General features: G+C 42.4%; 1 protein-coding gene across 3 annotated transcripts in view; it reads right to left on the bottom strand.

Annotated features, from left to right (window-relative positions):
• Nucleotides 1-12,682, bottom strand: part of LOC115477848 (alpha-tocopherol transfer protein-like) — a 91,296-nt gene that overhangs the window by 51,381 nt on the left and 27,233 nt on the right. For all 3 annotated transcript variants that reach the window (XM_030214971.1, XM_030214963.1, XM_030214956.1), the window contains exons 2-3: nucleotides 9,112-9,265; nucleotides 2,689-2,882 (exon numbers count right to left, since the gene is read on the bottom strand). In XM_030214971.1, the coding sequence (XP_030070831.1) occupies nucleotides 2,689-2,882; nucleotides 9,112-9,265 (348 nt within the window). The remainder of the gene's footprint in view (nucleotides 1-2,688; nucleotides 2,883-9,111; nucleotides 9,266-12,682) is intronic.

Consider the following 12,682-nt stretch of genomic DNA (forward strand, 5'->3'; position numbering starts at 1 on the left):
TGTTATGATACCTATTAATTCAACAGTTGCATCTTATTCTGTTTTACTTCACAATGTCATTGATACTTTAGATTCTTGAATGAAAATGCACAAACTTAAGTTAAATACAGACAAAACTAAATTTTTATTCATTAGTAATTCAGCTTTGGAAAAAGAAAATAGTGTAAGAATTAATCAGACGTTATATCAGTGTTGGGTATTTTATTAGATTCTAAGTTATTCTTTGATTTTCTGTCAATATGCTAACATAGAAAGCTTTTTCACTGTGCGTAATCTCAGATGGCTACACAAATTTTGATCAAGATCATTTCCATCTAATAGTGCAGTCTTTGACCCTGGGTATGTTAGATTACTGTAATGTTATTTACTTGGGTGTCTCAAAACAATTATTGAAGTGGTTACAGATCATTCAGAACTTGGCACTTTGATTTATTCTTTGAAAAAATCTGATAGAGTATCTCAATTTTTCATAAGGAGTCACTGGTTACTGGTTTATGCAAGTGTTCTATTCAAACTTTATTGTTTTATTTAGAAAGTTACCTATGGACTAGCTCCACTGTATTTTGTAGATCATTTTGAAAAATTAGAACTACAAGATCAATAGCTCTACTTTTCCTTTTTTCAAAAACACAAAAAGATTCAGATTGCTAGATACTTTATTTTCATTCCAGCAGCCTGTCTTGATAAAAATGTTCAGCCTTTTTTTGCTTTCTACTTCAAGTTATTTCAATTTTAAAAATATATAAAAACGTACTTTTTCCAGAAATTCATCTTGCAATCTACTAACTAGTTTGGATTAGTAGATTTTATTTTATTGTGAATGTGTATTCTTGTTCCTATTGATTGCAGATTCCTGGATATGCCAAGCTTCTACTACTGTGATCCACTTTGAACCATGAGGTATTGGCGGAATACAAGTTACATTGTTAATGTTAATCTTGTTGGGAAGGCTGGATGGACTGTACAGGTCTTTATCTGCCATCATCTACTATGTTACTATGAGTACCTTTTTTCTTTTCAGCACCCTCTCTCTGGAATACTTCGCCTCTAGGACTTTGCACTGAAATGCCTTACAAACAAGTTAAGATAGATTTAAAAACATATGTTTTCATTGAGGCAATTAAAACATAAGGAATGTAGGATTGGGGATTGATAGGGGCAGTCACTATGTTCTATGCTTGCATGTTGGTTTCTTTCTCTTTGATTGATTGATTGAATGTATATCTGTCCTGTCCATTTGTAGTTCTTTTCCTTTCTTTGATGACTTTATATTGTACATTGCCTAGACTTGCCATGCCCAAATTTGGTGATTAATCAAGTGTTTACAATAAGCATAAGCATAAAAACATAAATAAAAAGGGACGACACAGAGCCATGTTTCGGCATCAAATGCCTGCTTCAGGAGTCACAATAGCTCTTTTATTTCATTCAACTGCATGCAGTGTGCCTTTTATAATACTCCTTCCTGGTGAATGGTTCTAACCTGCTAGGTTCAGAGCCATTCAGTGAGAAGGATTCCTCAGGACCCTAGCAGTTTGGAGCTGTTCAGCACAAAGGATTCCTCAGGACTTAGCAGCTGTGTGACTTACCCAAGGTCACAAGGAGCATCTACAAGGTCTGAACCATCCTTTTTAAACTGTTCTGAGCTTTGTTATTTTACCCTTAAACACAATGGGAATTGCCCAAACTAAAGCATCAACAAAGACAAGGTAAGTTTAATATTAAGCAGTGATAATAATTTAGAGGTCGATATTCAGCTGATGATGTTCAGTGCTTTGCTGACTGTCGCTAGTGTTATGGCTGAAATTCAATGCTGGGCCATTCCAGGATTCAGCATTGAATTTCTGGGTTTCTGGAGCCAGTTACACCATAGCTGGTTAAGTACGATATTCAGCACTGACTTTTATAGAGTCCTATTTATGCAGTGTCTTTGATTGGTTAAGTGCTGAGTATCGACACTTAACAAGCTATATGCAAATTCCATCCACAGAATACCTCCCAAATATCTGGTTTTGCTTTAAGTGCTAACCAGTCATTTTCAATGCCACTAACTTGTCAACTGCCATTGAAAATGACTGGTTAGCTCTTAACAGGTGGTTTAACCGTCCAAGAGCTGTTTCCAGCCGGTTAAATCACTTTGAATATTGATCCCTTAAAACAGTGTTTCGCAAGTTGTACCCCCTTGCCAGTCAGGTTTTCAGAATATTCACAATGAAAATGCATGAAATTTATTTGCATAAAGTGGAAGCAGTGTATGCAAATCAATTTAATGCATATTCATTGTAGATATCCTGAAAACATGACTGGCAAGGGGGTACTCCAGGACCAACTTGAGAAAAACACTACCTTAAAATGTAATATTTTTATTTATTTTATTTTTTTAATTTTGTACCCCGCGCTTTCCCACTCATGGCAGGCTCAATGCGGCTAACATGGTGCAATGGAGGGTTAAGTGACTTGCCCAGAGTCACAAGGAGCTGCCTGTGCCTGAAGTGGGAATCGAACTACAAGATAGAATACAAAAACACAACAGCTGACATTTCATGTTAGCTCTTCTACTCTCTGTACATTAGAGTATGTAGAAACACTTTGAGCAATACATCAGAAATACTAATACTATGTTCCAACTAAGATGAGAAACAAAGAAACAGCCCCAGTAGATTTTTAATTAGAAAGCATTAAACTTACTGTGAGCCCACTGGCTATTTTCTTGGCAATTTGGGGGGTTAATTGAAATGCGTGAGCATATTGCCAGTCCTGAAGATCACAGATAACTTTGGCCCCATTCCTCTGTGTCTCTGTTTCCTTCACAATGAGTTCTGATGTGATCACACATACACGATACACTTCGTATGCTGTAAAAAGCTTTGGGTCACATTGCCCTGTAAAGGAAATTCATTTAAACTTCAGGGTTCCAAATGTTTTTATTAGATATTTTTCAAATTAACAAGTAACACAACAATCAAAACAGTGCAATGAGACATATAACATAGCAATCAATATATTGCTCTAACAAGGCCCATTTTTTTTATTGCAGCTCTTTCAAACTTCTAAGTATGACAAACAAAAAATTCCATCACATATTAAAACTTAGGGCCAAATGAGCCTTCCAGTTACTAAGGATGAGTTTGCCGGCCAACAAAAGCGGAACGGTATTTGAGTTCAAGAAAGCTTGTGACAAGTATGTAAGTTCTCTAAGGGAGAGGAAGGGGTAGAAGATGTCTTGGATGTGCAGACCATCGTATGGTCTTTTATCTGTCTTCATTTTTCTCTGCGTTCCCATAAACTTCCATATAACAGTTCTATACATCAATTGTTCATGAATGTTCCATACATCACAGACCCTCTCCCATATTGCAGACCAAAAACATGATAGATTTGAAAAACAAATTAATATAAGGGAGAGCATATGTTTTATTTTTACATGGCCAACAGGAATCAGTAGCAATATGAGTCACTTTTAGAAGTTTTAACTGAGGTCCAGACACCTTTGTGTGCAATAAAATACACAGATTGTGATCAGTGCAAAGTGGGAAATTTGGGCTATTTGATTCCAAAAGAACTCCCTCTGAATAGCACCAAAGTATAATTTATCTTTCCCCAATATTTTTCTATCCCCATAGATGGACTGTTAAGCTTTTGTTTATTTATTTAGATTTTGCTCACACCTTTTTCAGTAGTAGCTCAAGGTGAGTTACATTCAGGTACACTGGATATTTCTCTGTCCCAGGAGGGCTCACAATCTAAGTTTGTACCTGAAACAATGGAGGGTTAAGTGACTTGCCCAAGCTCATAAGGAGCAGCAGTGGGATTTGAACCAGCCATCTCTGGATGGTAAGACCGGTGCTCTAACCACTATGCCACTCCTCCACTCCACTTACATAATAGTGTATAAAATATGATACCCTTTTCCTAGAAACTGTTTGGGCCTGTTGGTGTTGGGCCTCAGAACCTGCAACCCGACACCCTTCCCATACAAATTCCCCCAACTGATTTCTTAGACCCTCCGGCTTGATAAGTACCAAAAACTATAAACAAGAGAAGCTTCTCACATTATCAACATTTTATTCTTACCCAAGAACAAGAAAAATAAGGAATAATAAAATTAGGAGCAGCACATAAGAAACAGGGTATTGAGGAAACATAAAAAATGGAGGAGCCATGGAAATGGTCTCATATTCCTTAATCTATTGAGATAGACTGAGGAAGATTTATATGGACTCCCTTTGTCTTCCAGACCAGGCAGTTATATAGGCTGTAGTACAAAGAACTGGTTCTCAGGAACACATCATATGTCATGCAGGATATGCCATTTGTTTCTTACAATTGCCCACATAAAAATATATATTGCATTTCCTTAAAAGTTACATCTTCAGCACATCTTCAAATAAAAGCAATCTGTATCTCACTTTAAAGGATTTAGGATTCCTTTCTCAGGACCCCCTCTGCAATCATGCCATTCTCCTATCCTGTCCTGAATTGCAGGATTTTCTATCCCTCTCCTCTGTCAGCCCTGCCCCCTTGTCATCTGGAACTTCGCTTTGATCTGCATCCTAAAAGTCTCTCAAAGGCTAATAAACACACTCATGTAAACAGCGAATGACAAGGGCTCATTGTCTTTTACTTGCCTGCTCAGAGAAAGGTGGAGAGGAGGTGGGGCACTTGCTCCACAGGCCTGCTCAATATCATTGTAATTTGCAGAAAAAAAGAAATCACTTCTTTTTGTCTATAGACTACTTCTTAGATACTAGATATTTAGCAGTACTGAAACTGCTTGGTCTAGGCCTTCATAAGTACAAAGTTCACCTCCACCAACAAAACCAAAGCTCCCTTAGAGAAATCCTCAAATCTGCCAATAGTCTGATAATGAGGAAAGATTTAGGGGTCCTTTTACTGAGGCATGTTAATGGATTTAACGTACGCTAATTGTTAGCATGTGCTATATCCATTAGCATGCTTTAGTAAAAGGATCCCTTACTTTGTCAGATTGAATGATATGTCACAATTGGAGCCACGGAAAGCAAAATTTTAGTGGTACAATAATCCCATTGCACCTCTGCAAATGATTTTAGCTGATTCACAACCACTAATTGTTTTAAATGCCACATCCCATGTGACTGCCAGCACACCCTATTTATCTTTTAGTTTTGGATCTGAAGATAATCCCATTGCCCCAAATAGGTATTTTTTCAAAGTACTCTTCCTCAAAATCCATTTTACTTTCTAATTCTTTGAATGTGTTTTGGATATTTTAAGCAAATGTTTATTTATTTTTTTTTATTATTATTATATATTTTATTTAACATCCATCTATTTAAACAATAAATGTTGGATACAGAAATATAATAATTTCACAACTTAATGGAAAAAATTAATTTCATTTAGACCACAACTTGACAAGGTACAAGGCAAAAATATTAGGAAAAAGAAAACAAATAAGAGCAGGATCAAAAAAGGCAATCCGCAGCCAGACTTCAGCGAGTTCTCACACCCTATTGGGTTACCTGGGTCGAACATTCTACACTTTCTTTAGAAATCAAAAATTCCTTCAATTTCTTGGGATCCATAAACATATATGTAACAGAATTTAATGTTATTATACAACGACAAGGAAAAACTAATTTAAACAATCCTCCCAAAGCTAAAGTTTTGGATTTTAAACCGAGAAACTCTCGCCGACGGGCTTGAGTCTCCCTATTTAAATCTGGAAAACTTCGAATGGCTTGCCCAAGAAATTTACTGTTCAAAAATTTAAAATAAAGCTTAAAGATATTTGTTTTGTCCATTTCCAGTGCAAATGAAACGATAAGAGTAGTTCTTTCCATAATTAATTCCAATGAGTTTTCTAGAAACTCTATAATATTAAATTCTGGTTGCTGTGACTGAGGATTCAGCGGATTCACTGTTCTCCCGGTTATATACTGTATTCGAGTAATAGGCGGAAATCCCTCTGCTGGTATACCCAGAATTTCTCTGAAATATTTTCTCAACATGTCCATAGCTGGAATTAATGGCGACTTGGGAAAATTAATAAACCTCAAATTATTTTTTTCCCCTGATTCTCAAGAAATTCTAGCTTACGTGCCAGAATCTCTCTGTCCTTCGCCACATTTCCCGCAAAGTTTTTTAAAGTGGAAAGTTCAGTTCTCAAAGATTCAATTTGCACTTCTTGGGTATGAAAATTATCCACAAGTTGATTTTGCTGCTGCTATAATTTATCAATATCTTGTGAAAAGTCACAAGTTACCTGAGAAAGCATAGCGTTCATTCCCTGGATAACATCCCATAGGGCCTCTAAAGTCACTACTTTAGGCTTTTTTACCTCCAATAATACCGGAGTAGTTCCCATCGGAGAAGGGGTAGAAGTCACCGGACCCCTTTGCTGTTCCGCTCCGATTAGGGAAAGACCACCATCGAGGCCTCCTGAGGGTAGGGAAATATCGACCACTTCGGACGTCCCATCCGCTCTCACCGTCGGGGTCACTCTACTTCCTGGTTGTGGAGGATTGATGTTCCCAGGCGGGGTAAGCGAAATCGCCTCCTCACTGGTCTCCGGCGATGTTGTTACGAAGCGTTCTGTAGCGGGTTGCCGCATGATCAGTGGCTGAACCCCGAATTGTTCCAGAACTGTTTGTCGCGAGGGGGGAACACTCCCAGGGAGTAAAGAGGCCGACGCCCTGGGTTTTCCTTTCCGCTTCCCCATGTCCTGCACGAGGGAACGAACCTCCTAACGATCAAGGGCCTGGTAAGTCAGGAGCTCAGACACCTGCGTCTGCTCTGATCGGCCATCTTGCCTCAAGCAAATGTTTATTGAGAAGTTTATCCGTGATTTTCATACCAGGGTCGGTAGAACAGTTAGCAACTCTTCTACCTGCCTGAGCCATGTGGGCCTGTCCCAGCCTCAGTAGTGCTAAACCATTTACACCCATGCTGCAGGGCAAATGCCTGATGATAGAAGTCAAGGAAATTAACCCCATCCTGTGATTTGGACACTTATACTAAGAGCTTTCTGGGAGTTTTAGCAGACCAAATGAAATCAACCAGAGCAGTGGCATAGCCAAACAGACAATTTTGGGTGGGTCTGAGCCCAGAGTGGGAGGGCACAAAAATTTTTACTCCTGTTACCTCCTGTGAGTCCTCTTGTCAGCTGGCCTTCAGTGCAGCGTTCCTTTCCCTCTCTGTTCCATCCTCTGACTTCATCACGTCTTGACGCGGGGGCGGGACAGAGAGGGAAGTCTCTACTGCGCATTTGCGGGTGAGTCGGTCACCTCTCATTTATATAGTTAGATAGATGCTTTGATTGTAAGCGACAGTGGAGGAGTAGCCTAGTGGTTAGTGCAGTGGACTTTCATCCTGGGGAACGGGTTCAATTCCCACTGCAGCTCCTTGTGACCTTGGGCAAGTCACTTAACCCTCCATTGTCCCAGTTTTTCATAAAACTTAGATTGTGAGCCCTCTAGGGACAAAGAAAGTACCTGCATATAATGGGTACAGTGCTGCATACATCTAGTAGTGCTATAGAAATGATTACTAGTAGTAGTAAGGAAAGAAAGGTGGTATATCAGGTCCCATCTCCTATCCCTATTTAGACATTCATACAATGTGGGCATAACATGAATAGAGATTCTAAAATGCAGGCCACAGATCTAAATATTGTCACAGGTAGTGGGGAAGAAGAGAGTAGAAAGAAGCTGAACTGCATGAGACCACACAGCACCCATGCTGCAGGGCAAATGCCTGATGAAAGAGGCAGAAGTCAAAGAAATTAACCTCATCCTGTGATTTGGACACTTATACTAACAGCTGAAGGTGAAACAAAATTAAGTGCACTTGGATACCTTGACCAAAAGAAGAAACCAGACTTACACCAGGTTGAGGAATGGTCATTGAATCCCTGTGCTTTAAGACTGCATAGAAGAGAGTGGTTTACTGAGCTGAAAGAAAGTAGCAATGAAATATAGAATGTATAAAAGTCATATTAAGAAAGAAATGAAAATATTAGCAGTGTTTGTAGATACCCAAAGATACCCAAGAGGAGGAGGAATAGACTCCAGGGACAGAAAAATACCTACTTTACCTAAACATAACTCACCTGGAAAATGAGTGAGCCAAATCTAAAATCCCATAATATCACACTTGATATATTTATCAGGCACAATCATCTATTAAACAGATTCATAATTTAAAACTTAAGATAGCTCTTAAAACGTATTACTTTAAACAGGCCTTTCCCACTAGCTGATTTATTACCTGTTCCTTCCTAACATGGGGTTTGGCCCTTCTGAGTAGCAGATCTCCCTTACTTGTCACTGTTTTATTAAGGTACCCCCTTGCACCTCTTATAATCGTTCTTTGTAACCTAGACCTCCTAATCAGTTCTTTCGCCTTTTCCTTATAATTATTGTAAACAACTTAGATAATTATTTTTATTTGTGGTTTTTCAAAGTTGAAATGTGAAATGTACCCTATTTCTGTATATTTAGTTTTGTACACAGAAAATCTCTGTTAATAACGGATTTCTACCGGCAGTGACAAATGTTCCCACCCTGCTTCAATTAAACCCAAAGCCTTGTGGGAAAATATTAACATTAATTCTTGCCAAATAAGGGATTTGCATAATACTGTAATATCATATAGTAGAAGTACAAAGACTAGTGGACACTTGAGGAAGTTACATGGAAATACTTTAAAAACAAATAGGAGGAAATATTTTTTCACTCAACGAATAGTTAAGTTCTGAAACTCTTTGCCAGAGGAGGTGGTAACAGCGGTTAGCATATCTGGTTTTAAAAAAGGTTTGGACAAATACCTGGAGGTACAGTCCATAGTCTGCTATTGAGACAGACATGAGAAGCAACTGTTTGCTTTAGGATTTGTAGTGTGGAGTGTTGCCACGATTTGGGTTTCTGCCAGGTACTTGTGACCTGGCTTGTCCACTGTTTGGAAAACAGGATACTGGGCTTAATGGACCATTGTTCTGACCCAGTATGGCTACTCTTATGTTCTTATGTTCTTAAATGATGGAAAACAATTAGGTTCTGGAGTGAAGGGAACAACTACACAAACTGGTTTCCTATTATAGTTACCTAATAATTTAAAAAAACTGCTTACCAATCCTGTGAATTAGGACTTTGCTACCTGAGGAATCCCTTGACCTCAGAACACCAAGGCAACCAGCGGAAAGCAGGTTCATGACGGAAGACGGACGCAAGTCTCCACTGATTTCAGGGCACTCAACTCTCCATTTGTGATAGTTCTTCAAAAGCTGGAAAGAGATTTGATTTACTCAAGGACATATAATGAGAAATGATACAACCCAGAATCTATGGTACAATGAGCGAAAACTTTAAGGTCTTTATCTTCACAACCAACTGGCAACTCCCACCCATATTTTGATTTCTCTAAATAGCAGTGATATGACAAAGACTAAAATAGGTGGTATAGACAGAAATCTAATCTTTTCTGCAGGGCCGTGCCTAGGGTCTCTGGCGCCCCCCTGCAGACTATCAGTTGGCGCCCCTACCCCCCGTGAAAATGATCACGCCCCCCCCCCCCCCCGGTGAAAATGATCGCTCACCACTTGCCACACTGACAGGAATTGTCAGCAATATTCTTAGAAACAAATTGCTATACATTGCAAAATAAGATAGCAGATGTAAATTCTCAAAGTGGACATATTCCAAACGCTAGACAAAAATTAAACTGAACCCCCAAGATGCCAGACTCTGCATACAATGCAACACCACAGAAACAGAAAATGTCCCCTAGTACTGTGCAAAATATAAAGACTGCAGATGTAAATTTGAAAAAAACTAACAAGAACCAATCACCACTTTACAAATTAACAAATAGAAATAAAACAAATATAGAAAATAAAATAATACCATTTTATTGGACTAATACATTTAGCTTTCAGAGGCCAAAACATCCTTCCTCAGGTCAATACAGTATAGTGCTGTTACAGTATCCTATCCTGACCTGAGGAAGGGGGTTTTGTTCTCCGAAAGTTAGTCAAAATGTATTAAAATTAGTCCAATAAAAAGATTACCTATTATAAACATTTATTAACACAGCTACAATACTACTATATCCTAAAGCAAAAAAAATAAAAGTAAATATTTTATTTACAGTTTGATGTCTCTGGTTTCTGCTTTCCTCATCTTCTTTTCACTGTCTTCCTTCCTTCCATCCAGCATCTGTCTTTGTTCTCTCTCTGCCATCCAGTGTCTGCCCTCTCTGCTGTCCCCTTCATCCAATGTCTGCCCTCTCTCCCTGCCCCTTCCATCTACATCTGCCCTCTATCTCAGCACCTTCCATCCACCATCTGCCCCTGTCTGCCCTCTCTCTCCCCCTTCCATTCACTGTCTGCCCTTTCTATCGCTTCCATCCACTGTCTGCCCTTTCTCTCTGTCCGCTCAATCCACCATTTGCCCTCCCTCTCCCATCCATCTAAGGTCTGCCCTCCCTCTGACTCCCCCTTCCATCTAGGATCTGTCCCCTCTCTCTGCCCCTTTTTTTCAGCCCCCAGTTCCAGCCCCACTATCCCACCAGTCCCCAGTTTCAGCCCTAGCCCTTTTCTCCCACCAGTCTTGAGCTTCGGCCCCCAGCCACTTCTCCCTGTCCCCTTTTCAGCCCCCAGTTTCAAACCCAGCCCTTTTCTCTCACTAGTCCCAAGCTTCAGCCCCAGCCACTTCTCCCTGTCTTCTTTTCAGCCCCCAGTCCCCACAGTTTCAGCTCTTGTCCCTTTTCAGCCCCCAGTCCCAGTACTAGCCCCCTTATCCCACCTACCCTCCTTTTCAGCCCCCAGTTCCAGCTCCAGCTCCCTTCATCCACATGCCTTGCATTAGGGCCTCCCCTTTCAGCCCCAGACCCCATCTGGGCTCCCCTCCCCATCCCCTTCTCCCATCTGGGCACCCCATCCCCTTCTCCCATCTGGGCACCCCAACCCCTTCTCCCATCTGGGCTCCCCACCCCATCCCCTTCTGTCATCTGGGCACCCCACCCCATCCCCTTCTGCCATCTGGGCTCCCCTCCCCTTCTGTCATCTGGGCACCCCACCCAATCCCCTTCTGTCATCTGGGCTCCCCACCCCATCCCCTTCTGCCATCTGGGCTCCCCTCCCCTTCTGTCATCTGGGCACCCCACCCAATCCCCTTCTGTCATCTGGGCTCCCCACCCCATCCCCTTCTGCCATCTGGGCTCCCCTCCCCTTCTGTCATCTGGGCACCCCAACCCCTTCTCCCATCTGGGCTCCCCACCCCATCCCCTTCTGCCATCTGGGCTCCCCACCCCATCCCCTTCTGCCATCTGGGCTCCCCTCCCCTTCTGTCATCTGGGCTCCCCTCCCCATCCCCTTTTCCCATCTGGGCTCCCCACCCCATCCCCTTCTCCCATCTGGGCTCCCCTCCCCATCTGGGCTCCCCTCCCCATCCCCATCTGCCATCTGGGCACCCCTGATCCGACCCCACTACCAGCTCTGTCCAGATGACAGCGGGTGGGGGGGGGGGTGCTCCCCTCCCGCTGCTCCCACCCTACCTTCTTTTAAAAAAGAAATCAGTAAAGCGGCGTGGCAGGCAGCACAGCTTCGCGTCTGCCCTGCTTGTAAAACAAGTAGATCTCCTTGTCGGGCCTTCGCTCACTGGGTCCCGCCCTCCTCTGAGGTAACTTCCTATTTCCTCGAGGGCGGGACCCAGTGAGCGAAGGCCCGACAAGGAGATCTACTTGTTTTACAAGCAGGGCAGACGCGAAGCTGTGCTGCCTGCCACGCCGCTTTACTGATTTCTTTTTTAAAAGAAGGTAGGGTGGGAGCAGCGGGAGCGGCGCACCCCCCACCCGCTGACACCCGGGGCGCATCGCCCCCACCGCGCTCTTGGTTCCCTCAGTGTCCGCCTTCTTCTGACGTCAGAAGAAGGCGGGACACTGAGGGAACCAATGAGTGCAAGGGAAGGGAGACGTCGGCAGCGCTTTCACCGACGCTGCTGCAGCGGCTGCGACCGAGGTAATTTAAAGTCCTCGGGGGCGCGGGGCGAGGGTAAGCACCGCGGTGGCGCCCTCCAGAGGTGGGCGCCCCCCTGCGGCGCTTACCTCGCTTACCGCATCGGCACGGCCCTGCTTTTCTGCCATAACTCAATGTTCTGTCCCCCGACAGCCTTGCACTAGTTCATAACGTGATCCTGAAATGTGTGTAAGGCCTTTACTATAATTCTCATTTCTAAGGACTTTCGCTGCTGCAGTCTCTTATTGCAAGATACATGAGCAATGCACTGTGGGTAATGTAGTTCATAGGCAGTACAACCACACTCGCTTGGCTGTGTAAGAACTGTTACCACTGGTTGGGAGGCTGCCCAGACATCCTTTCTCTCTCTGACAGTCTTGGCTCTCTTGTCTTCCTATCACTCCCTGTTCAGTCTTACTATCTCTGTTCTGAGAGGTCAGCCAGGTATGACCTTTCCCTCCTATCTCTAGGACCACCCCTTCCTACCCAATGGCAGGCTCTGTTCCCATTGGACTCTATCTGCTCCTCCCTGAGCCTGTGCAACCCCCCAACACCTCTTTGTCCTTTCAGCCACGAGGCTTTCTAATACCATCTAGCCAGAGACTTAGAGCATGCATCATCTTATGCTAGATAGCTCTGTCCTGCTGAAACTCCCTGTAACGAACCTGGATTTTTACCCTGAAGATA

The sequence above is a fragment of the Microcaecilia unicolor genome, chromosome 1 (assembly GCF_901765095.1).
Source record: "Microcaecilia unicolor chromosome 1, aMicUni1.1, whole genome shotgun sequence".
In the NCBI taxonomy this organism is placed as follows: domain Eukaryota; kingdom Metazoa; phylum Chordata; class Amphibia; order Gymnophiona; family Siphonopidae; genus Microcaecilia; species Microcaecilia unicolor.